Here is a 27,541-nt window from a genome sequence, read left to right as displayed (position 1 = left end):
GTCCTTCAGTTCATATGATAGATAAGCCGTGGAGAGACATGACGTGCGCAGAAGGTATAACGAATGAAAGATAAGCTTTGTATGATAGGCGGGCCGTGTGCGGCAACGGGTTTACCATGGGATGCGTTGGTTACACGACGGCGGGTCCCACACAAATCCCATATTCCGCAGAAGCCGTGACAGGCGATGGTCCCTGGATTTCTAGCTATAATAGCTCATTCGAACCATCCGGGTCTCGAAGAGGCCATCCCCGTTTGTCTCCGACACTGAATCGTTACTTCGGACTGCGTCCATTCACCAGCATCATGGACGTGGACTGCGGCTTTGATATCTTTCCCAGACTGGACGCTGCCGATGAGGCTGATCGACCCGCATACCAACAATTCCTAGGCGAGATTATTGACACATATAAGGATCCTCACGGCGAGAAAGGAAGTTGGGAGGAAAGAAAGGTCCTGCAACTACCTGCTGGGGACTCCGGAGGTGAGCTTTCGGGCAACAACTACATATACTTCACGGTCGGAGAATGGCCAAAGATACCCGCAAACCCCAAACCGTGCGACTATTTTCTTCGCTTCGGCTCCAAGTTCAGCAGAAGCCTGGGATACGTGGAACCTTATATCCGTAACGTGTACTGGATTGCCGAAGGATACTTCGGGGATCGAGTTCGGTGGTAGAATGAGTTGAACGGCAGGGACAGGATTTCAGGAACTGCCGGCCGGGGTTACTACGATTGGTCGGCGGTTTATGAAGCGGATAACAAGCTCGGATCTCCGGTAACGGAAGAAAAACAAGGGGGCTGATTTGGATGCGAAGGAGCTCGACAGCGTATCAGTTGAAGAGTGGCCGTGATGGTCGGGAACAGGTTTCAATCCCTGGTACACACATTATTTTACTCTCGTGGCCCCATTATCCTACGTACCAAGGTAGGTAGTCTGTTGCTACGATTATATATAAAAGCTACCCACATCGCACCGCACCCCGGTGCCTACCTACGTGCACGCTAGCCCTTTGAACTCATCGAGCTTCTCCCTAAGCTGGGCTTCAATTTCAGACTCGTTGCGCCCCTCGCTCTCCAGCCACTCCTTCTTCATCTGGCGCCAGAAGTCGTAGAAAGTAATGTCACTAGAAGGAGTGAATTCGTGGCATTCGCCGTTCATGTCTGTGTACTGGAAGTTGCCCATGTGGTACTTGTCTTTCTTCTCGAATCTAATTGGAGGAATTTCAATTAGCATCGTGCCCACATTGTAGGCGCGGACTGAGAAGCTCCATGAGAAACCTACTGATAGCACTGAATGGTACAACAGACCCCAAGATACTCGGTCAGATTGTGCAGCTGGTGGATCTGGTAGTTGTGCTGATCGAGCCACGTCACATCGCCCTCCCTGAATTCGGCGGTTCCAAGCTGAAGTCGGCCTTTGTCGATGGAGTCGTAAAAGGTAGCCTGAATTTTGCCATGCAGGACCTGGGCAAGAAAGTGTTAGAAAGACTGGGCTCAGACGAAAAACTTTCAATAACGAGGGGCAGGCAAATAAACCTTCATAACGGCGCTGCCGTCACCATGTTTGTAGATAAAGGACTTGTGGCCACTCGGCCAGATCTCCAGGACATAGGGAATACCCGGCGAGTCACCCTAGAGGCATCAAGGTCAGACAGGCGCGTTATACTCTTCCGCTGGCTTGCACTTACATGATGATATCCCAGCGTCACACGGATACATGTCGTCTTGTCTTCTTCTTCCGCGATCTTCTTCTTCTCGTCCTCATTCAATACCCGGTTTTTGTCTTCATGTTTCCATCGCGCTTCCCTCTTTGCCTTCAGAGCATCTTTCTTCTTCTGTAGCTCGTCGTAGCACCAGCCATTCTTGCAGCTCATTTCAATCGCACTGGTAAACTCGGGAAAGTTGCTGTCAATGAGGGTAATGTTCTCTCCCGCCACATTTGGGTAGAGCGCCTTGCAGGCGTCGGGGAGATTGGCCGGGACGGTGACGAGGCCGTTCTCCAACTGCAAAAGCGTGATGCGGTCCTGGGGGACGACAAACGGCGAGAGTCGGTACGTGACTGGCAGGCGGAGGATGGAGACGTCAGCGGCCTTTCCACCCGCCAGAGCAACCTTGACTTCTTTGGCGTCTTTGAGCCATTTGCAATACTCTGGGCTGATAGTACATGGTAAGCACATTTATCTCAACATCGTGAAAACCCAAGGCAGCTGACTGGATGCGGCTCACAATGTAGTCCCGCCATTCTCTGCGTCAATACCCTGAATTTTCCTCAAGACGGTGGTGGCGTTGGCAAAGAACTTGCCGTAGCGCAACTCGCCATTGGACTTGTCCAGCGACAGCCAGTACGTCTCTTCGCGGTTGGTGTTCAGTGCGTGGCGCGTCGGGTTGTTTAGGGTGTCAGCAGAAAAAGGAGACCAGTCCACTCTCTCCCCTGCATTTTCCGAGGTCTCAATGTACATGCAGGCATCTTTTGAGTCCACAATGAGGTGGAGGCGAGATGTAGGGTGATGTCTGCTGCCATGGATTGTGATGCGGAGGGCTCCCGCTATGTGAGATTTCACGACAATGGTACCGTGGCCGCCGGTCAAAAGTGTCTTGCCGTACACCACCAAAGTTTTGTTTTTGTATTCTTCAGGTGGCCATTCCATGCTGAGCTATGTGTATGGCGTGGTGCTGGCAATCAAGTTAGGTAAGTAGGTAGGCAGGTATCGACAACTCTTTGGGATGGATTGCAGCTGTAAAGTAGCCAACAACCGAGGATGCGGAAAGGTTTTCTGATAAATGCCCGCGAACAAGATCGAAACATAGAAATCCTGTCTTCATCCACAAGATGTTGGTTGGGCAGGGGCTGCACGATCCAACGCTCCGTGTTCCCGTCCAGTTGTCGAAGCCCAACCCTTTTCCGCTTGCTAACACCGTCTCAACACGCGTTCCTGACGACAGCACACCAGGGAAAATTTCTATTGGGCACCAGCGGCAGCATTGCATGTGTGTTATGCAACAGTAGAGGCATTGGGATTGGGTGAGAAGCAGAGCGGTGGAGAGAGACGGGAGAAATGAGAGATCAGGTACCTTAGCTGCTTAGGTACCTACCTACCTACCTATCTACATGTAGCCTTGAAAGGCCTGACTTACCATCATGATAGGCCGGTGTAGGCATGCCGTGCTGTGACCCACCCACTCACTCCAGTCAGCCCTTGCCTGCCACGAGGCGCGGCTAGCGCGGGCTGGCCGTAAATTGAAGGCCACATGGGCTGGCTTGCTTTCTCGTAGATAGGGGGGGTGTGGATAGGGGGGGTTGGGGGGAGAAAAGATAAGAAAGTGATTTTGGAATCAAGTAGTAACAACTACACCCGCCGAATCTCTGAGATTAGCTCAAGAACTTCTATAACTTAAAATTCATTATTCAATACTTACACATCCACTACGTGTCTCCCGGATCAATCGGGTGATAATCATGATATTTTACCAAAATTGAACATAGCAAGAGCTCAGCTATAGGACCTCCACCTGAGTGGCGTGATTACCGGCGGCCCATAAATCCAGCTGGAACTCTTTCCCTCTGTCGGCTTGTTGGGCGTATACGTGACCACTGGAGGGGTTAATCGACGGTGGATTCCGAGGGGGTTCGCACCATCAGCGATGGCAGCGTCCTTCTCGTCCAACGACCGGAAAACCGCTTCATTCCTCGGCACCGGCGCGGCTGCTGCCAGCGCCGGATACCAATCCGGCCCATTATCATCTGGCCGGGTCCGGGGAGCCATCGCCATCGCCAGGTTCCCCTTCACATGTGCCGCGTCCGCCAGGAAGTCGCGAAAGACGGCCCGCGCCGCGGAATCGTCCAACACGGTGAGAAGGTCCATATCCGCAGGCAGGCCTTCGTTAGGCCACTCTCCCGGCCTCCACCTGGCGCGCAGCATCCCAGCCGTTTCTCCCACGCGCTCCCTGGCCACACGCAGCAGGCTGTCCATATCCACCCCGTCTGCTGCGGCCGTTTCCCGCAAAAACGCCTCGACCCCGCCCACAACACCCACAAAGTCGGCCCCGGCCAGCTGCTCCAGAGTAGTGATAGCTGCTGCTGTTGTATCGTCAGGAAGGGTGATACGCCGCCGCGCCCGGAGGAAGGCGTACCGCACGACGGGCACGCCTATCAGCGAGTCCCCCGGGTACCCCCAGCTGAGGAATTGGCGGCGGGTTCTTCTCGTTTTTCGAGTTGTGTGCCACTCGTGCGAGACAACAATAACCCAGCTGCCGGGGTCGAGAGGGCCGAACAGCGGCCAGCACTCAGCATTCTTCGCCGGTCCCGGACTTGGGTCTGCTGTGGCTGCTGTGGCTGCTGTGGCTGCTGGGGAGGAGGAAGCTAAGCTTCTGCTGCTGCTACTGCTGCTGCGCTGTCTAGGAATAGCCAGGTTCTCGGCGGGCATCGGGCTGATGGAACAATTTTCCGTGCGCGGAGCCGACAGGGTGGGTGCCGTCACCGCGAAGCTAGTCAAAGAAGTGTCTTCGATGACCCGGCGACAGTACTGCAGAAACCCTGACGCGAAACGTTCTGGGTTGAGGAGCATATCGCCGAGGAAGAAGTGGCAGGGCCAGAATGTCACGTCCTCCTCTTTCCCTTCCTCCTCTTCCTCCTCGTCTTCCTCCTCCTCATCTTCTTCTTCGTCATAGTCCATGACATCTTGTTCTTCCACCTCCTCGGTAGGCACAAACTGCTTGCGGACAAACATATGCTGCACCGGGAATGCGCTGCGTAGGGCAGGAGAGTCCAGCCGGGCGCCTGTGTGGGGGTCTCGAAGCCAGAAAGCACGTCGAAGCGGCGCGGAGAAGGCGGCGGTGACGAATATATTCCTGGATCCGAGGAGGGCCGAGGCGAATGGGGACGCGCATACCTGCGCGAACACAGCCGACGACTTGTCGTCGTTGGTACGAGAGGGACCCTGGAGAAAGGATATGTCGCGGATTGTCTCGTGCCGGGCAAGGGTCTCGAGCAGCGGCGTAGGGGAGTCGTCCATAGCATCGATGCAGATGCTCAAGGCCTGCGCGTTGCTAAATTGCGCCGAGTCTAGGGTGGTGGCGACATGCTCGTACGATAAGTTCCGGTAGGCTGCCCAGTTCAGGTGCCGGCATCCGGCGTAAGCAAGGCGAAGAAGCTGCGCCGATGTGTCGGAAGGGCCCATCTTGTCCGGATCTTCAAGAAGACGCTCTCGGAGACGGCTCTGGAAGCCGGGTAGGGCGAGGGAGCGGCGGTGAGCCTCGAGATCGATTGTCTCTGCACCGAGACACGCAAAGACTGCCTCCTCGACGGCGGCATCACCGTTGCGAACGGGAAGCGCGGGGAGGCTGCCGTCGCTGCTGCTCCTTCTAGAGGAGGGTGGCCAAATATCTTCCGAGTATTAACATACATGGTACATACCACCCCATACCACCCACACTCATGATTCCCTAACGTATACATGTGCGGGATGGGACGACTTACAGCTAAGAGCACGGGGTTCGACGATGGCGTGTTTCTCCAGCCACTCAACACCACCATCCAACGGCTCGTCCAGCTCGAACTTGGCCATATACGCTGCCGCGGAGAGCGGCAGCCCCGCATCAGAATTGTCGAGATAGAGCTCCGGCGGTGGGCCTTCGTATTTGCTCTCCACGCGATCCCAGCCCCAGCCTTCGCCGACCCCAGAATCCACAGAGGCGACGTAGTGGATTCTGGACCCGACAATGCCGTACCGCACGGTATCCAAGTCGGATATGTCAATGACAACAGCGCCGTACTCGAGCACATCATCACGAAACACGGTCGCCAGCGGGCGTTCCTGAACGTCGTCAGGTCGAGCTCCGCACCCATCATCATCATCATCCAACCAGGTCAAGGCCGCGCGCAGACACGAACAAATAAAAGGAAACTCCCGAATAGCGCCCGCGTCCACCCATGGCGGCGACCCAGGCGGCGGAGCCTGCTCCGGGTCCCCCGGAGGGGGCGGGTGACCACCCCAAAACATGCAGTCAGCCAAGCTCGGCTGCGGCAGATCCGGCACATGCACCCGCACCACGCGCCGTAGCGGCACCCCCGCGGCGGCTCCCAAGCGGCCCGGGTGCTCGGCAGCCGCCGCCAGGGCCAGCTCGGCCTCGATGGCGGCGCGGTTGGCCGGGTTGGTCAGCAAGTCAACGGCGCGCGCGCAGTCCCGCACGACCTGGCGGACGCGCCGCCATTCGTTCTCGATGTAGCGCCCGGGACCGTGGCCGCGGCCCTGGCGGTAGGTGATGGCGAGGGGGCGGTGGGAGCCCGAGGGTCCCGGTACGCCCACGTCGGCGACGATGAAGAAAAGGAATGACCGGGGGGCTAGCGTTGCGATGAGCCTCTCCCGCTCTACTCTAACCCCGACCATGATGCTTGCTGGGCTTGGGGTTCGGTGGTAATGGTATAAGAACCAAGAATCACCGAGGGTTGGATGAGGACGGCTCGGGGGCTTGTGTTTCTGCGTTTGGATGTGTTCGGGGGAAGTTGAGTCATAGCATAGACGGGAGGTTCGTCCAATAAGTTACCTTGCCGTAAGGCGGTTGGTTGCTTCACCCCCACGGAATTTGGAAGCCCGCTTTTGACCAGGACCGTCCTCTTATTCTCTAATCCAGATCAACAAGCAATTTCGTGCAATAGGTTTGACTCTTGTCTAAAACCAAGACATAACCCACCTCAACTTCGAAAGGTGGCCGACAAATGCCCACGACTCGACGGACCAACCAACTCCCACGCCGGACCTACACCCGCGTCACATAGCTCCTCTTCTCCCCCGCCGCCTGCACCTGCGCCTGCGACTCAATCTGGATGGCCTCCTTCAGCTTCTCCACCACCTCAGGCTGCCCGCCAAACGCCCGCTCCAGCATCTCGTCCAGCTCCCTCTCCAGCTTGCCCACATTCTTTCCCCCCAGCTTCTGCGCATTCCCTCCCCCAACCCCGCGCGCCTCGTTCAACACCCCCGCCCACCGCCTCGTAAACCCCACAATACTCTGCCTGAGCAACCCATCCAATTGCTCACTCGCATCGTCAACCGGCGCCGCTGCGGCAGCCCCGCCCGCGCCAAGAGCAGGCGTGCCCCCCGCGACGACAGGCGTGCTCGCGCCGCTGCGGGACGACGACCACAGCGACGAGCCGGGGATGTAGGTGCTCAGGGTGCCGAAGCTGCTGAGCAGCCCGCCGAGCAGGTTCTGCGGGCGGAGGGTGTCCCAGATCTGGGTGAAGGCCGGGCCGCCACCGCTGCGGATGTCGCCGATCTCGAGGGTGACGAGCTCGTTCTTGAGGGTGAGCAGGTTCTTGATCATGAAGAGGTCCGGGTCAGTGGCGGCGGCGGTCCCGGCGGCGGGTTTGGCGGGGCTGGATTTGAGGCGGCCTTCGGCGCGCTGCAGGGCGGCGATGGATTCTTTGATGATTTTGAAGATTACTGGGCTGTCGCGTTGCTAGAGAGTGGGTTAGGATTAAGTGGTGTGATGATGATGGGGGGATTTCTTTGACTTACACATCGCTCCTTCGGCATTGATTGGTCAAACATGGCGAGGAGTTCCAAGGCTCGCTTGATAGGGGGGAAGGCGTTGGAGGCAATGTCGCCGTTGCTGACCGGCCCAATCTTGAGTGCTTCCGGCGGAACAACGGCTCTAGATATTGACTTGACGATCTCGGCTTCAAAGAAGGCGTCGGTGAAGGTCCAGAGGTGCTCGGCGAGCAGCCTCGCGGCCAGCTCCCGGCAACGTCCCACAAACGGCGTTTCGTCCTCGTCGTACTCGGGAAGCAGGTATTCGTTGGTAATCCATCCCACGAGGTTGCAGACCGTTCGGAGATCGCTGGACTGAAGAACCGACTGCAGGTTTGTGGAGATGGGCGCGATATTCGCCCCGGTTAGCACAGTCCGTTGTGCCTTGAGAACCGCGAATGCGGACTGCGGGTCTGTCGAGTAATGGGCGTCAATCGAAAAGATGCTCCGAAATAGTAAGGCTTCGGCGTCAGAGCGCTCAAAACACTGTTTCACAAAGTTCCTGGATGCTGTATCTATTGATTCTTTCGCTTCGGCCCGGAAGACGTCAAGGTCATGCTGGATGATAGGCTTCAGATCCCGCTCCCTGGCAGCCCAGTACGAGTGAAACAAGTTGTTTGCAGTATTAGCATAGATGTCAGCGCTGAGCCCCGGGGATGGCTGGCCGTCCTGTCCGTAGGCGCTCTGAACCACGGCTTGGACGTTTGGGACCAACGAGTACGACTCAAGCACCATCTCCTCGAAACGGCCGTACGCAAGGGCGTGGCGGGCGGACTCGGACTGGGTTGCCGCGACCTGCTTAGATATCTCGGCAGATACCTTGTTTAGGTGATTAACAAAGGCCACCTCGAGCAAGTGCAGTGCTTTTGTGAGCAGCGCTTGGTACCGCGCGAGGTAAGACTCGGCGTCCCGGTAGGAATGCTATACCACGTCAGTCCGGAACTCGATCACATCGGCGCGGTGACTGACGTTCTTGGTCATGAACTCTACGCATGAGTCCAGGGTCGCCAGGATTTCGGCGAAGCTTCCTCCCTCGACTAGACGTCCTGCCCCAGGCGCGTTGAGGCGGCGGGTGGCCGAGTCAATGTACGTGTAGTATTGAAGGTCTGTACCGACATCCTCGGCTAGCGCTTCAAGGCGATTCTTCTCTGTTAGGAGGCCGTCGCATTGGGCCTGGAAGGAGCTTGTCTGGTCGTCGACAGCGCGGAACGACTGGCAGAGTGATTCGAGGACTTTGAGTGCCGTGTCTGCGTCAGCGATCAGGGTGCCTAGGTGGCGCTCGGTCATGGCGAGTTCGTCGTAGTATAACCTTGAGTCCCGTCAGCAAGGGCAGAAGGCGGGAGTTAGGATTATCTGGATGGCCACGAACAGGTATTCCTGCTGGCTTGCCCGCAGCAGCTCCTTTCCCAGGGCATCGTCGTACCCCTCCTCTTCCTCTGGTAACCTCGCCGTCACAGATTCCGGAACGGCCAATGCCTCCCAGCTTTGGCCGTCCCGCCTCCTCTTCCTCTTCTTCCTGGGCGCATGGCTGGATAGCTGAGCCTTTACGATATCGTAGAAATCCGAGTAGGATTTGGCTCTCCGGGACAGAGTCGGTTCTGGAGGTGAATTGGCATCTTCTTGGTCTTCGAAAAGGGCGGGAAGGGGTTCTGCGGCATCGGTGTCGCCTATAGTGTCCTGTTTGGTGTAGACATTATGTTAGCTCCAAGTCGGCCACGCAGCGCATATTGGGGAAGTCAAGTCGACGCACATTTGGGCGCTGCAATAACGATTGCTTGCGCCGATGGCCGCTAGTTTGGGTCCCTGAAGCTGGTTGACGTTGTTGAAATTCTGGTACAAAGCTGTACCAAGAATCTTCGTACATTATCAGGTCGTTTGGCGTGCTAGATACAGCGCTCCTAAACTGCGCCAGCAATGGGAAAGTATGGAGCGAGATCCGGCCACTGCACCTCAGGAAGGGACGGAGCTTGGCTCTCTGTGCTGAGTGGTGGGCACGGTGGGGTCTAAATCCGGGGATGATGCACGGGCCACAGCAAGAGCAGATGCTTCCCATGGAACCCCGAACTACGAAAAGCTCACAGGAGCTTGAGCTATAAGAGAGTGGTTTTGGTCCATCCCCGCATTCGCTCAACTCTTTCTAAGCCTTCGGGGGAAAAACTCAATAGCAGACCAGACAATGACAAGAGCATAAATAAGCATCCGCAGATGCACATGATGGCTTCCTCTCTGCGATCCCGGGCTGCGGCTGCTTTCCGGCGCTCATCATCACTCCGCACCACCACTGCGAGCCCTTCACAATGGATCCGCCACTCCAGCTCATCCGGGCCAACACGGCGTTCTAGTGCTCGCACCTTTGGCCTATTGACCACCGTGTTCGTCGCTGGTGCGGGTGCGCTCTGGGCGCACCCGTATCTCATCGGCCAGCCTGAGCCAGCGGGCCCCAAGCACCTGGAGCAGGCCGAGATCGTCTACGAGAAGCCTCGGAAGAAGGCTGCGTCCAAGGAGGAGAGCCGCGATATCGTGAGCTCGCCACATGTTCAAGTCAAGAGGAGCTGGGAGCATCCAGGCGTTTACGCTTGGGGGTCGAATACCGGGAAGGTGGTTGCGCCTGATTCAAACGAGACCGTCATCAAAACACCACGGCGAATCCCCTATTTTGACGGTCAAATCCTCCGTGATCTCAAGCTGGATCGCGACTTCGGGGTTGCCGTCACCGAAAAGGGTGATTTATTGCAATGGGGTACCGGCTTCTCCAAAGATATTGTTGCGCCGACCCCCACCTTGACGGGCAAGGACATCGCCAAGGTCGCCATCTCGCAAGACCGCATTATTGCCCTTTCGTCTCATGGATCCGTTTATTCCATCCCCGTCGCAAAGTCCGACCAGGTAACGGGAGAGAAACAAGTCAGCAAGTCATCATGGCTCCCGTTTTGGTCCTCGGAAACAGCTACCAGTTACCGTCCGCTCAATCCCCCAAATCTAGGCTGGCGGGAAAAGGTTGTTGACATCAAGAGCGGGCTACATCATTGTCTGTTGTTGACTTCGAAGGGCCGTGTCTTCTCAGCGGCTTCGAGTTCTGAGGAGTTCCCTTCCAAGGGGCAGCTCGGTGTGCCCGGCTTGACATGGCAAACACGGCCACCAGGCCCGTATGACCAGCCGCACGAGGTGAAGTCCCTGGGCGGTTTTAACATTAAATCCATTGCCGCCGGCGCCTTCCACTCGCTGGCCCTTGACGACAAGGGAATGGTGTTTTCATTTGGAGACAACACCACCGGCCAGCTTGGTCGCGAGACGCCGGTCGGGGCTGCAGTCGACACACCGTCGGCCCTCCCCATCAACAAACTCTACAGCGGGACCAACCTGCTGCCCAAGGTCACCGGCATCGCTGCGGGCGGACAGAACAGCTACTTTACGGTAGACGCCACGAAAACCCAGAGCCAAACCCCGAGCGAAGCAGGCCGGACGGTCGCCGACACCTGGGCCTGCGGCGCAGGCATCCACGGCGGCCTCGGCACCGGAAAGTGGACGCACATCTCGACGACGCCCACCAAGATCAAGTCGCTCTCCAGCCTCTACGAGTTCGACGAGACAACCAACCACGTCACGCCAATCCGGCTAGCGCAGCTAGCCGTCGGCAGCACGCACGCGTGCGCCATCCTCGACAACCTGACGCGGCTGACGGCGCCGCGCAGCTCCGGGTCCGGGTCCGAGACCGACACCAACTTCGGCGCCGACGTGCTCTGGTGGGGCGGCAACGAGCACTACCAGCTGGGGACGGGCAAGCGTAACAACGCCAACGTGCCCGTCTACATCGGTCCGCTCGACGGCGGCGGTCACGCTGATGCGCAGCTCGGCAGGCCTACGACGGGCGAGGAGCAGCACCGCTTCCAGATCACGCCGCGCACCAAGGTGCGGCTGGGCCCGGACGGCAAGGGCAAGTCGGCCAGCGTGGAGCAGAAGGTGGAGTGCGGCAGGTTTGTCACGGCCGTTTACTCGGCGGCTTGATCGATCGGACCGGGGTGCGATGGAAAATTTTGGATTGGATTCGGGGATGGCGGACGGGATGGCGCATGACACTGTTCGACTGTAACATATTGTACGACTCTTCTTTGTTGGCCTGTATTCATCATCTTTGTACAATATCAAGGGAAGGATGCGGACATGCCACTCCGTGTTTTCCGTTTGTGGCTCCCATGATCCATCGGCTCAAAATGCCGGAAATGAGCTGCCTTGTTTGGACCCGACGACCTGGTTCACTGCCCTTGTCGCTTAACTATCGGCTTGGCTTGGCTCGGGCGGCCCTGACTGAGATCCAACCAACTGGGTGAGGTTGTTTTAGGATTTTGACGGCGCCACATGCATGCGTTTGCATGGGGAGTGTGGAGGCCGCTTACACTCATCGTACGGTTGACGAAAGTCCTCGAGTATATGGTGGCTAGCTTGCTTTGATCGTTTTAACGATAAGCATGTTCAGTTTCGAACGCGTGTGTTTCATGAGCAGAGAGTCGTAGGGAGCGTGATGACGCTGTCTGTGTGGTTCGCGGCGTTTTTCTGGGGCGGTGCATTCATGGATGGAGAACATCAATGCTTTCTATCATAGTGTGGTCGGACAATCGAGGTTGGTATATACTGGATCGTCGAGTTTCCAGTCCCTGCAGGGAAAGAAGTTGTTACGGGGGTCGTGAAAGTCCCGATGAAATTGTCCAAGGGCAGGATATAGCCCAGGGAGGCGGCGCTATTGGCCGGGTCCATGGTGTTGAAGATGGCATGCTATAGTTAGTTTAAAAGCTGCAAGGTTCCCTTTCGCTGGGCGACGATATCTCAACATAACAAGAAATTGGTCAAGATAGATAACTACCAGCTGGCTTGCATCCTTGAAGGCAGTCCTAAAGCCTTGAAGGGTCTCGCAAACGCTCTGCCTACCTACCTTCCCAAGGTAGATACCGAGGCCGTCCGAGACCGTCCTTGATCGTTAGATGACCGGGAGGCGTTCGGGGTCTTGTCGGGGTATTGAGGACTCGACGAACAATGGCCCAGCTGGGCGGGTCTAAAGGCTGAGTCGTCTCCATATTCTGTAGGCCCCTGCAACAATGGCCCATTCTGGCGGGTGCGCCGTCCCGACGGGAGGCCTTGGAAGTCCTTTGTGGCCGTCTCACATGGACCTTCCAACCTGTCAACCCTTGCGCAGCTGGTCCCCGGTCCATTGATGGATGACCACCCGCAGCGCCCCTGCCACAAGACCCTCGGGCAAGCCTTGAACCTTGAACTCTTTTTGGCCTCGAACTCCTTTTGGCCTCGATTCCGAACGAAAAAAAAACCCCTTTGAAAACCCGCCCCAAATCCCCGATTAAGCGAACGCAACTCTTCCTCCGACTCGACTCTGCCGATCCGATCATACAATAAGATCGACGCTCCGCATTTCCGTGCATCTGCATCCCACACGTGCCCCTCAACCATTCTCCCGGCTTTCGGCTGGCCTTCAGATCGGCATCCGTTGTTTGGCGCTCTCTGGTGACGCATAATGCACACATACCTAATGTAACTACCGAGTTGCATACTTAAGTTGCCCCTTGACGCTCCATAGTACCTACTCGAACGCTCCAAGAAAGCTGCATCCCCCGATCCAACGCGCGCTTACCACCGTTCTCTTACGACGGCAACTCCTGTCCCCGCAACCGATAACCGATTACGTCTACATAGCTACAACATCGTATCGCATCCGAGATCGCGGCATGGCACATCTTCCCCGGTTCCACCGGCGCAAAAAGGATGGCGCCGCACCAACAGTGATGACTAACGATCTCCCTGGCAAGACGACGCCTCCGCCAGGCGATCTACCGCCTGGATCACCGAAGCGCTCATTTCAGAAGCTCAGTCCTTTTCGGGTGTTCCAGCGTTCGTCGGCCAAGCGAGCGCGGGACTCGCCGCCGGCCTCGCTTCCGCACTCCCCGGCCGAGGCGCCACTACCCGCCGGGGATTATGCCGATGGGCGCCCGGTCTCGCCCATGTCGTTGAAGACGAATCCCGCTAGCGACGCAGGGGCAGAAGCCGATCAACTCGCCAAAAATGCCGGCATGTCCCTAGACCTGAGCCGGCGAAGGTGGGCTCTTTCCGACACCATCCCCATGTGCTATCACTCGGCTAACACCATGCTACCCAGAAATCGAAAACAAATTCTCCGAACTCGTCTGGCGTGAGCGTAACAGGCTGATGCAGTCGGTCACCAACCCGTCGCCGAACTTCCGATGGGCTCGTATGGCGGGGCCCCACCTGAAGATCCTCGATAGGTACCTCAACATCCAGCCATGGCAGAACAATCGGGTCAAGTTGCAGGTTCCCGAGGGACACTTGGACTACATCAATGCATCGCCCATCGTCCTAAACCCGTCTCCATACCTCACGTCCGGCAGCTGCACCAGCGCGGACAGAGAGCCGGGCCGATACATCGCCATGCAGGGGCCGAAGCAGACATCCACAGACCACACCTGGCGGATGGTGGTGGAACAGCTCGAGAGCCCCGGTGTAATCGTTATGCTGACGGAAACGCATGATGGCATGCTAGAAAAGTGTTTCCCTTACTTCCCGCGCAGCCGAGACGACCCCCCGATCGAGGTCAACGAGCACGACGAGTTCGGCGACGGTTTCCGGGCGACAGTCCGGTGCGAGGGCATGGAAGAAACCCCAGCCGGCGATGCGATCGAGCTACGGAAACTCGTCATCCGCGTCTACTCGCAGCCGCAGCAGCAAGACGCCGTGGCCTCAACAGGAACGGAAGTCCCCACCGAGGACGCCGACGCCGACACCAAGATGGGATCCCCCTCCGACGCCGCCGCGCCCTCCCCTCCCCCAGAAGACGAAAAGGATAACGAACCCGGAACCGAAGACCGCTCACCACTCCCACCCCAAGACCCAACAACACCTCCCTACTACGAAAAGATAGTCTACCACTTCCTGTACAAGAAATGGCCCGACTTCGGCGTGCCGTCCCTCGCGGATCTGGACTCCTTCTTCACGTTGATGCGCCTCTCGCGCGAGCTCAACCACTCCCCCGCTAGCCCGCGCATCGTCCACTGCAGCGCCGGCGTCGGCCGCTCCGGCACCTTTGTCGCCCTCGAGCACCTCATGCGCGAACTCGACGCCGGCGTCCTCGAGCACTATGACGAGCGTGCCGCTGAGGCTGCCGCCGTGCCCCTCGCGCCGTCGTTTGAGGGTGGTGGTGGGGGTGGTGGTGGTGACTCGCCCGGGTCTGGGTCTGGGTCTGGGTCTAGGAGTGGGTCTGGGCCTGGGAGTGCAAGTGGGAGTGGGAGTGCCAGTGGGGATCGGAGCAGCCAGAGCCGGAGCCGGAGTCGCAGCGGGAGTAGCTCGAATAGCCCCGTGCTGAGGCTGCAGGGGGAAGGAGAGGACCTCATTTTTGAAAGCGAGTCAACCAGCTGCGCGAACAGCGCCGTACCATGGTGCAGGCCGAGTCCCAGTATCTGTTCCTTTACCAAGTTCTGCGCCAGCTGTGGTTGGAGAAGTATGCGCCGGAAATGGAAGAGGGTGAGGGTGCGGAGGAGGGTGGTCGGCGTGAGGATGGAGAGCCGGCCGCGAAGAGGTTGGAGGTTGATCCCTTTGTGGATTAAGATTGGGGTTGGGGTTTCTATGGGTCGGCTGGGCCGCCATATTCTTTCGTTTTTTCTTGTTCCATTGCTTTTTCGGGCTTCTCTGCAGGGACGGGGGTATTAATATATAGAGTTGCGTGGCGAGGATGGCATTCATTGATTGAAGTCGCCGTGGTTTTTTTTTTTTTTTTTTTTTTTTTTTTTTTTTTTTGTTGGCATCGCTGGAGCGGAAAGTGGTTGGCGGGTGCATACAGGTCTAGGGGCATAGATAGACTTTATTTGGGGTGGCATTCCTTTCTTTCTCGTCTTTACCGGGAGGTTTATCATAGCATACAGCATCGGCGGCGCATCAACTCGCTGCGGCGGGAGGACGGGGTTGGAGTCTATAGCGGCGGCAATACATTGGAAGGTGATTGCTATCTCTGCTGCGTTTTTAACAAGACTAGATGTTCTTGTCCTTGTCTCTCTCCGAGGGCCGAGGCTTTGTCTCTAAACACACACGGCCAGTTGCGTCTATCATCTGATGGTGGATCGTGAAAGACCACGCTAATCTATACCGTCTTCCTTACCTACCTACCTAGGTACGTATAGCAACTGTTCCCTTGCCTTCCGGCATCATCCGGTGGCTCGGTCGTCAGCTGTTATTCTCTTCGGTGCTGCCTCGGTTGTTTTTGCGTGCTTCGCTTCAACACAGCAGCTGACAAGCAGGGCTCCCAGTCTCTGTCGTCAACCTGCAGCTAGGCAGTAAGATGGACAAGTTTTGCGCCGAACAATCTCCGTTTCCGGGCTTTGAGGTTTCGTCCCTTCAATGATAACCTTCCCTTTCCGTCCAAAGCAGGGCGAACCAAACCGGGGCGGGCAGCTTTTCTTGGCAGGAGGAACTTTTGCTTGAGATCCCCTCTCCATCCCGTCCCGGGAAAGCTTGACAGGCGCGACATGGGAATGGTGGCATCGCACGTGGGAAGATCTTTTGTCGGACCAACAAGGCGCCACGCGGGAATGCGGACCCTCAGACCCAGTGGCTTGCAGCAACACCCATGCCATCACAGTTGCACGGAAGGAAGATCATCCAACGGTAGCAGGGCGGTCGGGTCGATGATCCGCCTTGTCGTGCGGGCGTACAATGGATACCTGCTGCTCGTTGGGGTCCTTGCGATGGTTCTGCGTCTCCGTTATGGCCGTCGCACAGTCTGGGTTAGTTAGCCCAAGTCGATTTCACAGGGCCGTGCGTCGCGCGGAAGCGGGCTGGAGAGGACCTCGGGCGAGCCCATCTCCGGGTTCCGAGGCAGAATGGTGGACAAAGCGACGGGTAATTGACAGGTGGCCGTCCAGGGAAACACAGAGCCCATGGTTCGGTCGGGTGTCTGTGCTGTGAACGAACGAGCCGGTCGCACCGTTTGTCTCTCCCAGATATCAGGGTAATATACCCAGTTACGCAATAACATTGATAATTATAGCGCAAGACGGTCGCACAAGAACGTTGGGCACGGCTCGTGCACATCCATCCGTGCCACCTCGCGACCCCAGATTTTCCCTGGGTAAAATCGACCATCCTTTCTTTTTGTCCGGTAAAGAACACGACACACTCGAACCCCTCCCCCCCCCCCCAATCAGGTCTGTTCTTGGGATCGGAAAACTGCATTCTCAACACCAGCACCCGCCGATACCGGCATGACCCCCATGCCTCACACGTTCGTTGCAGAAGAGAAGTGCTTGGCCTGCGGAAAGAGGGCCATGTAACGGTGGAACGGGCCGGGAAAACAAGACGAGACGAGACGAGATGAAGCGAGGAAAAAAAGCTAGAGGAGGAAACACGACACATGGTACTGCGTCTGCGCTGCTGCTGCTGCTGCACTACCGACGGGAAGACGGCAAAGTGGGGGACGTGCGGCCGGTAGTGGGCAGAAAGGGTATCGGGCCGTCGCCGGCTAAAATTGTTGTTTCGGCGAGTTTGGGGGTTCGGCTCGCTTGTGCAGAGATGCCACCGTTTGACATTGGGGTCGTAGTACTAGGTGGTTAGCCTTTCAAAGTGTCTCGCCGGCTGTCTCGACGATGTAACGTGTAACGGTGCGGAAGTGGGCCAGTCGCCCAAGACTTAATATCCTCGAGACAAGGAGACAAGACAGTGCTCTTTGGATGGAGAAAGGCAGAGATTTTGTCACCTTTGGTCGGTCCGGGGACGATTGACCGACGGAGAGTCCGGTAAAGTGGGTAGAACGAGGCAATTTCGAGGATTGGTCTGGGGTTTCGAGAATTTGGAACAGGGGCTTCGAATGAGGTGAGATGGGGCGCCAGCGGGGCCGCTCACTGTGAGAAACTGGCATGTGGTTGGGCAATTAGAGGAAACTGCAGTTAATAAGACATATTCACAGTAGCCAGGAAGTGTAACTAGGTCGTTGCAATTACTGCCAATGTGTCTGTCCCAAGGGTGCGAGTTGACGGCGTTCCCTGGCTCCTAATGCCATCTGCGTTCGCCGCGAGCAACAACTCGATAAAGTCCATAACCGGCATTCCATTCGCAAAACCCTCTTTTACTTCGTACTTGTGTCCAATGCTGGTTTGGCTCGGTCATGGCCGGAATTAGTAAAAGAAGTTCGGTGAAGGGCGGAGGCGGATCCATGACAATCCATTGGTGCCCGATTCGTTGCCGGCATCGTGAAGCCCGCCAAGACCACTCCAAAGATGGTCTCCAGCTTGGCGGGACGAACGATGCAAGTGGGGCTGAGACGTTGATTTCCACGTGGGGACCCGGCGTTCATAGCGCGGCTTTTTGGACAGGGCAACGGGCAAAGTGCAAGCTAACAGCGGGCTAAGAGGAGAGAACAGGAGATGAAAGGTCTCACTTGCTGCGGATTTCCATGTCCCGAGCTCGCGTCGGTTCCGAGTTACGACGACTGCGCGAAGATGCGTGACGGTCGCGAGACTAATCATGCCGGGTCCTGCATTGGCCGCGAATCACACACCTATCCGTTAGTTAAAGTAATCAGATGCGACGGGATGCGCGGCTGCAAGGAGATGATTGTGCACCAAAGGTGACGTGACGTGAGCTGCATTGAGAGGGACGGCGCGGGGTGCATCCGGCTGAGGGGCTGGCCAAATGCGGAGTTAAACGCATCCTCGAAGCTTTTCCTCTCGGCCCGCTAGCCAGGTCGCTTCGAGGTCGCCAATTTGCCAATGCATCTTAGTCTGAAAGGCGAGAACTTGAACCGCATCGACAAACCACATCCCGGCTACCTTGGGCAATAACTTTCCTTACCGTAGAGTGTACTCGGCCATCAGCAAGCTCCTACGTTTCATCCAATCGAGAAGCACCGAGCCTCTGGGTAAGATGGTGCGGAGAACAGCCCGGCGCAGTTAGACTGAACAGGGAGCGACGACGGGGTGAACAAATGGCCCGATTCCTTCACGGACAGTCCTGCTCCCAAACGGCAGCTCCCAAGGGTTGCAGTTCCGTCTCAAAACCCCTTGCCCCACTGCAACGCCGGGTTGCTGTCCCCAAGTTGCGCAACGGCCGGATGGGCCGGGGTGGCCAGATTAGGCAAAGCACTTAACTACGAGTTAGCGTTGGAACCCACAGCAGTGCTTCTGGTTCTTCTGGAAGGATTCTTAAAAAGGGCCCGATCAGCCCTGCATCTTTCGCCTCGCTTCTCGAGATCTGGTCCTTCGGTCTATCTGGCTGTCCACCAGCACGGCTTCCCTCCGACCTGTTGCTGCAATTCACTAATTCTTCGCAACCTGAACCAGTACGGCAGTGCCCACACCCCCTTCACAATCAGAGAAATTTCCGTCTTTTCCCGGCGACTTCAGCACATTGCGCATTGCGTCGCGTGCCGGCCACAAAACGCGGGGTCTTTTCGTCGGCTAGCCCAGACGCTCCAGTATTGCCATGGCTTGCGACAACTCGTTCCGAGGTTGACGAACCCTCGCCCGAATCCTGGCCCGAATCCCGACATCTCCCTGCGGCTCTTTAGCGCGCCTCTTCCATCTGCTGGGCAAACAAAAACCACCGACGAGTCCGGCGTCTCAGATTCTTTCTGCCTGGCCATCATCGACTTGGGCGCGCAGCAACGGAGCGACCCCGGCACCCCCTGATGCATCTGCAGCGCCGGATCCCGTTCCATTTTTGCCTTCGGGACGGCCGAGGCACGACGACGACGACTATTGTTTGCTGCTTCAACCGAGCAGTTCCCTCATCTCGGTCTTGCCGTGTGCTCAATACTTGTAGAGCACGCACATGCCACCAAACGCCCTTGCGGCTTCCCCCATTCCGGTCCGAGCATTCGCAAACCGAACGACACCCCTTGTTTGCACCCATCGCTCTTGATACTCGGCACAGTCAGCTGTTTGCCTTGTTCAATTTCCAACCATTGACGGTCGCCAATTGTGGGAGGACAATGACGAGTCGATAAGAGAAGACAACCGATCATGACGTCGATTGTGAGTTGCCCCTCCTCCTTCTGGCCCTCCAACCCTCTCCCACTCCTTCCAAACACGGGAACAGGCGACAGCCAAGGGCAACCAAAGGGAAGCCGCAATCAACTTATTTGCCCTTGTCGCACTTTCCCAATGTAACCCAATCTCTCACCGCCTCCTCGCTTTTCTTTGCTTGTTTCCGGGCAAGTGCTCTCTGGATGGGCGGCAAGGCTGCCTGTTGTGCACCCCCACGCTGGCGCAGCTGAGGACCGGCATTGCCCAACGGCCCTGTCATCTGGGCTCCGACACTCCCACGTGCCGTTGTCCCGGCACACTGGACAACCCCGGCCAGACCTTGCTGGCATGCACTGGCATTCATTCCATCTGAGACGCGACTTCGCCCCTTCTTCCCGTTCTTCCCGGGCCTTTCTTTCGTCTCGTTTGTGAAGACATTTTTTCTTCCGCTTTCCTCACAAACAAATTACCTACATACCTTACCTACCCAACACCGACCCCTCTTCGGCCAGGCATACATATATAACAGACGAAACACTGCCGACCAATATGCTAATTTGCCCTTTTCAGCTTTGTTTGGCTCACTACTGTGACCTTCACGGGCCGACGCCCTTGATGGTCACCGAGGGCCTTCCTGTTCCCTGCAGTACCTGCTGTGACGAGGGGTTGCTCGGTAATGGGCCCACGACGTTCGAGAAGCCTCGCCCAAGAGCACCAACTTCGGGCGCATCTACACACGCCGCCAACATCACCGAAGCCCTCCGGCGCATCAACTTGAACGAGCCGCACAGAAGCTCATCTGTTCCCGCTACGGAACATGAGGCCCAAGTCCACCGCGCCTCCCTACGGCAAGCTGCCCAGTCAGCCGCTGCCACGACGACTGGCTCTGCCATCGAAACACCACCACAAAGTCCGCGTCTTGCGTCAGGCTCCGCCGCTCAGCAGCAGAAGCCACGCCAGGACTCGGGCTTCCGCAGGACCTACGACGAATACGTGACACGGCGCGCGGGGCCATGCGACAATTGCGCCCTGACCCTTCCGAAGCGGCAGGAAGGTAGCAAGGATGCGGGCACGGGATCGCGATCCGATCGTAGCCCTACGTTGAGGACACGCGCGCCTTATGCACGAGTGTTTACGGCGCTCGACAACAGTATTTCGCCTTCAACCTCCCAATCCTCGTCATCCGTTGCCTTCCGAGGATGAGTCCCACAATCACCCACGCCCATCCCATCGCCGAACAGGCACCGCCCTCTCGAGTAACATCTCGTTCTAGCGCCAGTTCCACCAGCGCCAACGCTAATTCGCACATGCACTTTCTCGACTACACATCAACCCCATGAACCTCTGGCGCCGGCGTCCTTCTCCCTTGTTCGTGCCTCCTGCTTGCGCACACTATCATTGGAGACCCTCCCCCGCGCTCCGGCCACAAGCCCTTCGGCGGGATCCGCCATGCCCACCCCGAATCCTTCGCCAAACAGCCCTGCCTATGTCACGACACATAGCATAGGCTCTGCCGCCTCGGGCGGCTCAATATTCTTTGGCGACAAAAAGGTTGGCTACACGACCGCCTACATCTTCCGTGTTCCGGACGTCCACGCCCGCGGCCACAAACGGGTCTACGCCTTCCTGGCGCTTAGCACCCACCCAGAGCCCACTGCTGTCAAGACCTTTACCTTTCTTTCCACGGCCTTCCGCGATCTGGCTTCCTGGATACAGGAGCTAGCTGAAGCTGAAGCCGAGCGCGCTCTCGCCGAGTCCAGCACTTCGTCAGGAAGCAGCCCAATCGTTTCCGGCCCTGGCTACGGCAGCTTTCAGTCTGAGCCAACCGCCCCACCTGTATCAGGGGGTAGTAGTAGCTTTCTGATGGGCGGCGCTGGCGGCCTGTCGCGGCGGATGGGCAGCGGCTTTGCAGGCTCCGGCGTTGCCCTCAAGCAGCGTGGGCTGGCGGAGTTGGTCGGTCTTACCGGACTTCTTTCTTGAGCTACATGCCAAGTTGGTCAGACTGCTGTTGGAAATCGGGGTCATGGTTGGGTCATAATATCGTCGTCGGCACACCCCCAACACCGCCCTCCAACACCGCCCCAACCTCTGCAGAGGTAAAACCAAACCCAAAGCATCAACTTCACACCGTTACGGCTACGCCGTCACCAAATCACCACTGGGCGGCGCGGTCCGCAGCTGGATCAATAAACGAGGGGTGACGGGTAATGAATTTATGATAATCTCATTTCACACCAATGCGGCAGCTGTTCTATGAATTACAACCGAACAAACAAACGACAACAAACCACACCTACCACAACAACCACTCGCTCGTTCCCAAAACCCCCCCTCTTCGAGAAAGGGGGGTGCGCGAGCTTCAACACATGTCATTGGATCTAGACGGAGGGACTGAAACGGGGAATAATAGACGGGTTGGATGGAGTGGGGGCTGGGAAATAGGATACATAACACAGGTCAGGTTATCAAAGGGAAGGAAAATGGGTTTCTAGGATGGGATTGCGTTGATTGCATTGGCACGGAGGATATACCCGGTTTTCTTGTTGGAAATCTAGTGGGAATGACCTGAGAATGTAAGGGAAGGCGAGGGAACGGGCGAGTTCGAGCCAGGCTGGGCAGGGAACACCTGCAGGCCTGAGCGGGCTACTCGCTTTTGTGTTTGGATTATCTTATTCAGCATATGTGGTCGTGTTTTCGTACTGATTGATACCCGGAGGGGAGGGGTCGGGGTTGGGAAAGCGGGTTTGGGGGGGGTGATGATTTCTGTTAGACCTGGCTGAAAGCGAGCGGGTGAGCTTCGTTTGGTTTTGTACTACTATCACTTCCGGTGCGGTCGGCAGCACATGATGCGAGACCTGCCGAGGATCTGTCTGGGATCTGGGGGACAACCGTTGCTTGTAGGATACATAGATGGGGAGGGTTGTTGGATGGAAGCGGGACTCGAGAGCTGGCATCTTGAATACACGAGTTTGGACAATCAACTATTCCCCCGAACAACATGGCATCTTATGTCGTTAATTTGCGAGCAGAACTGAGTAGACGGCAACCACGTCCGTTCTATGGTAGCTACCGTACCGTGGTTATCGTACATCTATCTCATCGCAGTCCGTCCCACGGCTTTTGTCTTCGCCGAGTCCACCCCCCCCCTCCGCCCCTCCCAAAACGCATCCAACCACCCTAGCCGCTCTGTCAATCGTTTATTTGTAGAAATCAAACTTGTTCTCGTCGCTCGACCCCTTGACCTGGCTGCTGTAGGCGTCCTCCAGATCGACCTGGATGATGTTATATCTGTTCTTGCGCACGGCGCGCAGGCCAGCCTCCTGCATGATGGCGGCGATGACGGCGCCGCTGAGGGGGTCGTTGCGGACGATGAGGCTGTCGAGGTCGACCTCGGGGGCGAGGCTCATCTTGCTGGCGATGGTGGTGAAGATGAGGCGGCGCTCGCGGCGGTCGCGCAGGCTGGGGAACTCGATCTTACGGTCGAGGCGGCCGGGCCGGAGCAGTGCCGGGTCGAGCGTGTCGGCCCGGTTGGTCGCCATGATGACCTTGACGTTGGCCGTCTGGTCGAAGCCGTCCATCTGGTTGAGCAGCTCGAGTAGGATACGCTGCACCTCGCGATCGGCGCCCGTCTGTGCGTCGAAACGCTTGGTCGCGATGGCGTCGATCTCGTCGATGAAGATGATGGCGGGCGCGTTCTCGCGCGCCATCCTAAACACGTCGCGCACCATCCGCGGGCCCTCGCCAAGGTACTTTTGTACGAACTCGGACCCGACCACCCGGATGAAGTTGGCCGTCGTCGAGTTGGCTACCGCCTTCACCAGCATGGTCTTGCCGGTTCCCGGTGGGCCGTACAGTAGCACACCGCGGGGTGGGTCGATACCGATCTGCTTGTACAGGTCGAAGTGTGTCAGGGGAAGCTCGACGGCTTCGCGGATTTCCTGTTTCTGCATGTCCAGCCCACCGACGTCGGCGTACGTCACGTCGGGCTTCTCGTCGGCCCCGAGCATGGCGATCGAGGAGTCCGCCTCGGGCGGGAGGATATCGACAAGGGCATTGGAGTGGCGGTGCAGGGCGACTGAGGAGGAGGGCTTGAGCAGCTCGCGGTCCAGCGTCGACAGGATACGGACGACGTAGTTGGATCCAGTGCTAGACTGAACGATGCCGGTACTGGGGTGCGAATGTTAGCTAATCCAGACTCGGTAGGAGGGGCACCACATAATGGCGGGGAACCTACTTCTGGTCAATGGCCTCCATAAACTGGCCGATGACAAGCGGTACACTCTGGATGCGCTTGATCTCCTCCTGTGCCCGGACCAGCTCCCGCTTCAAGCTCCTCTGCTCATCCTTGATGTATTCTTCCTGCAACTGGATATACTCGAGCTGTCGCTGCAGCCGCTTCAGGTTCGCATACTCATCGCCGCCTTCTGTTGATACGCCCTCAAAGTTCTCGATACTGGGGATAGTGGAGGGGGTATGCTTCTTGAGGGGCTGGATGCTGTTGGCGGCGTTCTCGACCAGGACGTCGCCCATTTTGACGGCTTGCCTCTTTGCTGTTGGGCCTGGGATTTATAGGGCGGGGTGCGGATTACCGATGGACTGGGATCGACGCAAAGTTATCGGGGTCAAAGCGCGGGATACTGTGGACAGACGGGTCCTGCAATCGCAGATTCGATGGTTGGGGTTGGAAGTTGCTTCGGTGCTGTTCTGTCGTTGCTTTGCCTTGTGGCTCGTGTAGCCCATCAGCGTTCTTGGCGGTCTACAGTGGGCTCGTCATCCGCCGCAGCCTGAGGCTGACCCACTTCAGTTGGCTCGTGCTTCGGGGAGGTTGGAGGCTTTGCGATGGAAGTCATTGAGTGGTCCGTGCTTTTCTGCTTTGCACAAGGGATCCAAGCCCCCCACTTTCCTCAATAGGGACGAATACCTGAGGCAGCTCTGTGACCTTTGCGTTTTGACAGGGCATCGTCGGCATGCTGGGTTTCACGGCACCAGGATTCGAAGACTTGGACAGATACAGCCGTTACTCAATTACCTACATGGATGGTTACCTTGGGGTATCTGGTGTCATGCTCTTCTCGATGTGCAGATCGCGTGCTCTTGCGAACTCGGAGTCATGTTGAGCATCAGTACCCGACCCGACAACGCAGAGAGGGCCCCCACATCGCGACCTCACTGGGTACCGACCTTGATGGCCAAGCACCCGAAGGCCCATCCGATTTTCCCTCCCGTGTTCCGGTCTCAATCGGGGCATCACGGCACTTGCACTGCGATTCGGGGGATGTGCCGTGCGAGAGTCGTGCTCCATCTCCGCTGTGATGAATCGGAAGATGCCACTCGAACCACTGTGAAGTGCAATCCGCTGTCATGACGGCCACGCAGCCAAGTAACCCCACCAGCACCATGGTTAACTTGTTGCAGTGTTGCAGCTGGTTGGGGGTCTCGGACAAAGCCGCGGGGCGGGTGCCATGTGGTGAGTGACTCCCGTCTGCTGCAACAGTTGGTTGGTCCAACGGCTGGGTGCCTTGTCGCTCCCTCACCACGACCCCCAGTCCGTCTTAGTCACTCGCTCGAGATGGTGCCGGCCGGGGGGTTCCTGCCTCCCTCTCCACCTTGCCTATCAGTCATTCAAGCCCGGGCCTTTCTCCATCTATCCCTCCTTCCTTTTCGTCCACGCTTCTTCCCCAGATTGTCGTCGCTCGCGACTAAGTTGTCTCACTCCCCACCTCCTTGTTTTGTCTAACGGTACCGTTTGTACTCGTCCTCGATCTTGAATTTCTGCCGATTTGAATTCATGGTCTCTACCTCCCCTGCCGCTCTGCACGTCCCGCCGGCAGCAGGAGCAGCAGTCCCGACGCACGCCCTCGCCCACCGCCACTCAACATCTTGAAGCCTTTTTGGCACACCCAACTACCTGCTTCGCCAGCAAACATCATCAATGGATAACACGCCTACATCCATCAATATCCCCGAGCAGCGCCATCGGCCAGTCAAGGCCGAGGCCGGGTCCTCGCCGTCGTCGTATTCGAGCTCCCCGAGTTCACCAGAGCCGTCTCCAAAGACGCCGTCTCGGGCGTCGCATAACCAGAAGCCGCTGCATTCCAGACGCCCGAGCTTGCTGAGTTCGTGTGCCTCTTGTACTGTAGAGTATGTACCACAACTAACATTCGGTTGTCAGGCTCGGCCTTCACCCAGCAGGAATGTACGACCATCAAGATCGATGACAACCCCAAGGGGCCCATGCGACTGGTAAGTTTGACCTGGTAGCGGCATGACGCTGTGCTGCCTCCCGCCGGCCACAGAACCATCGCTCATATCTGTATCACCAGATCACCTACCTCTCTTCCGGTCAAGGCTTTGTCTGGAACCCTGAGATCTTCGTACCATCGTTCTGCGACTACGACTACGTGCCACTCGAGCAGCGCCGCGATCCGGTGCATGAAATTCACCTGAGCGACGAGGAGATCCGAAAGATGTTGCCTCAATAAACGAAGAGCATGAAACCAACAACGCGAGATGGGATGCGTTGATATAGGTGTACAACACGGCATCTACTACACGGGCAATTGTAAAAGCGGTTGGTATTGCGCGACCAATCCTGCCTTGGGTTACCCGGGACAGCGGAGGAGAGCTTGGTCCGAAGTGACCACATTCAAGGGGCCTGTCTTTTAGCATCATGGAGTGGGATTCCTTTTCGAGGTCCAATTTCAGGACCTCTAGTCGACAACACGGGAGTTTGAAACAGTTTGTGGGTAAGGGGGAAGGGGAAAGGGGAGTCGGTTCGTCATTTATATCCAAGGGGAGTTGTTGGTTTTGGGCATTCTCGTTTTGTCTGTTTGCGGTGCAGCCTACTGGCCGATAATCGGGAGCGGCAGCCTTGGCGATCATGTACGGTACTGCGGACACTTTGCTTTCCTACGTAGCTTATTGACACAAATTTCCGTCATGACTGCCGGGTCTAAATTTTGAGGTTGCGGCCAAAGATGCCGTCTGGTCCTTGATACACTACACAGCAAGAACGCACCTTGGGCAATATTAGCTCGACCGAGCACCGCTGCTTCGTCCATCTTCCCTTTTCCTTAATCTGTGTCAAAGCCCGCTGCCCTCCACATTCTTGTACCCAAGGCTCCTGGTCTCATACTTTGATGAAGGTGGAGGAAACGGCCGTTTGAATGTATGGAGCGCTTGTTCGTTGCGAGGTCGGGATTCGAAAGTGCAGGGCCGAGTTGAGAACAACCCGCGGCCATGCTGCGTCCGCGAGACAAGGCACATGGTCAAGCTCGTACGGTTGTTAACGCGACCTCTGAGGACTTACATGAGTATGCATGTTTTTGGCATGCATAACCTGTGGAGATGCCTCTGGGGTGTAAGTGCGGCGGCACGGGCGGGTTGCAGCCAAGCTGGAGACCAGGCCGCCCCGCACTGGCGGCCGAACCCCACCACACCACACCCACCAGCTGACCCGCTTCGGCTAAGCCCACACCGACTTGCCGATCGGGACGTGGACGAGCCATGATCGACGCCCCCAAGTTTATCGATAAGTCCATCGCGGTTCGCGGCGGGTTGTTTTGCCAGCTTTGTCCATCAAGAGCAGATCACAGAGTGCCAATGATTGATTAACAACTGACGAATACGTTTGATCAATCAACCCAAGATAATTGAAGGCCTATTGGGTAGTCGTGCATTCAACAAAAGCCACCGTCGCTGAACACGATATCAAAGCGCCACTACCAGCCCACCACAACCGAACGATCAACAAACCAAAAGAAACTCTCGGACGGAGACACGCACGACCATAGAACGACACCTCAACCCAGCCAATCGAGCTACAGTCTCCCGAGGGAACCTGACCTACCTAATCGAACACGTGCGCCGCGCCGCAGCCGATAGCATCAACGCGGCGTTCCAGCCAGTAGATACCGGGCTCCGACGGGCGAGAGGACCGAGCTGCGCAACCGCATCGAGCAACTCGATCAACGGACGTACGTTCCTCC

General features: G+C 57.2%; 9 protein-coding genes across 9 annotated transcripts in view; 6 read left to right on the top strand and 3 right to left on the bottom strand.

Annotated features, from left to right (window-relative positions):
- Window positions 1-116: 116 nt before the first annotated feature.
- Window positions 117-677, top strand: CHGG_09647 (uncharacterized protein; the record flags this gene model as incomplete). Its single annotated transcript, XM_001227573.1, has 2 exons — window positions 117-483; window positions 649-677. The coding sequence occupies 2 exons, from the start codon at window positions 117-119 to the stop codon at window positions 675-677; spliced, it is 396 nt and encodes a 131-aa protein (XP_001227574.1).
- A 215-nt stretch (window positions 678-892) lies between these two features.
- Window positions 893-2,460, bottom strand: CHGG_09646 (uncharacterized protein; the record flags this gene model as incomplete). The annotated part of the gene is made up of 6 exons (XM_001227572.1): window positions 893-914; window positions 997-1,209; window positions 1,284-1,465; window positions 1,538-1,633; window positions 1,690-2,155; window positions 2,228-2,460. The coding sequence occupies 6 exons, from the start codon at window positions 2,458-2,460 to the stop codon at window positions 893-895; spliced, it is 1,212 nt and encodes a 403-aa protein (XP_001227573.1).
- Window positions 2,461-3,492: 1,032 nt separating this feature from the next.
- CHGG_09645 (uncharacterized protein) lies at window positions 3,493-9,388 on the bottom strand (the record flags this gene model as incomplete). Its single annotated transcript, XM_001227571.1, has 7 exons — window positions 3,493-5,384; window positions 5,478-6,373; window positions 6,762-7,453; window positions 7,513-8,445; window positions 8,515-8,833; window positions 8,894-9,201; window positions 9,275-9,388. 7 exons carry the CDS (start codon window positions 9,386-9,388, stop codon window positions 3,493-3,495), a joined length of 5,154 nt encoding a protein of 1,717 aa, XP_001227572.1.
- Window positions 9,389-9,738: 350 nt separating this feature from the next.
- Window positions 9,739-11,529, top strand: CHGG_09644 (uncharacterized protein; the record flags this gene model as incomplete). The annotated part of the gene is made up of 1 exon (XM_001227570.1): window positions 9,739-11,529. One exon carries the CDS (start codon window positions 9,739-9,741, stop codon window positions 11,527-11,529), a length of 1,791 nt encoding a protein of 596 aa, XP_001227571.1.
- Window positions 11,530-13,045: 1,516 nt separating this feature from the next.
- Window positions 13,046-15,146, top strand: CHGG_09643 (uncharacterized protein; the record flags this gene model as incomplete). Its single annotated transcript, XM_001227569.1, has 4 exons — window positions 13,046-13,062; window positions 13,130-13,717; window positions 13,812-14,970; window positions 15,027-15,146. The coding sequence occupies 4 exons, from the start codon at window positions 13,046-13,048 to the stop codon at window positions 15,144-15,146; spliced, it is 1,884 nt and encodes a 627-aa protein (XP_001227570.1).
- Window positions 15,147-20,168: 5,022 nt separating this feature from the next.
- Window positions 20,169-21,533, top strand: CHGG_09642 (uncharacterized protein; the record flags this gene model as incomplete). The annotated part of the gene is made up of 2 exons (XM_001227568.1): window positions 20,169-20,607; window positions 20,827-21,533. 2 exons carry the CDS (start codon window positions 20,169-20,171, stop codon window positions 21,531-21,533), a joined length of 1,146 nt encoding a protein of 381 aa, XP_001227569.1.
- A 1,217-nt stretch (window positions 21,534-22,750) lies between these two features.
- On the bottom strand, window positions 22,751-24,083 carry CHGG_09641 (uncharacterized protein; the record flags this gene model as incomplete). Its single annotated transcript, XM_001227567.1, has 2 exons — window positions 22,751-23,720; window positions 23,788-24,083. The coding sequence occupies 2 exons, from the start codon at window positions 24,081-24,083 to the stop codon at window positions 22,751-22,753; spliced, it is 1,266 nt and encodes a 421-aa protein (XP_001227568.1).
- Window positions 24,084-25,485: 1,402 nt separating this feature from the next.
- On the top strand, window positions 25,486-26,000 carry CHGG_09640 (uncharacterized protein; the record flags this gene model as incomplete). The annotated part of the gene is made up of 2 exons (XM_001227566.1): window positions 25,486-25,673; window positions 25,877-26,000. 2 exons carry the CDS (start codon window positions 25,486-25,488, stop codon window positions 25,998-26,000), a joined length of 312 nt encoding a protein of 103 aa, XP_001227567.1.
- An 872-nt stretch (window positions 26,001-26,872) lies between these two features.
- The window catches only part of CHGG_09639 (uncharacterized protein), a gene marked incomplete at both ends in the record, with an annotated part of 1,298 nt that continues 629 nt past the window's right edge, over window positions 26,873-27,541 (top strand). Inside the window, 2 exons of the mRNA XM_001227565.1 lie at window positions 26,873-26,913; window positions 27,315-27,529. Of these exons, the coding sequence (XP_001227566.1) occupies window positions 26,873-26,913; window positions 27,315-27,529 (256 nt within the window). The remainder of the gene's footprint in view (window positions 26,914-27,314; window positions 27,530-27,541) is intronic.

This window comes from Chaetomium globosum, genomic scaffold (assembly GCF_000143365.1).
Source record: "Chaetomium globosum CBS 148.51 scaffold_7 genomic scaffold, whole genome shotgun sequence".
Lineage (NCBI taxonomy): Eukaryota > Fungi > Ascomycota > Sordariomycetes > Sordariales > Chaetomiaceae > Chaetomium > Chaetomium globosum.
The sequence above is the reverse complement of the archived record's forward strand: the minus strand, read 5'-3'. Positions and strand labels throughout refer to the sequence as shown.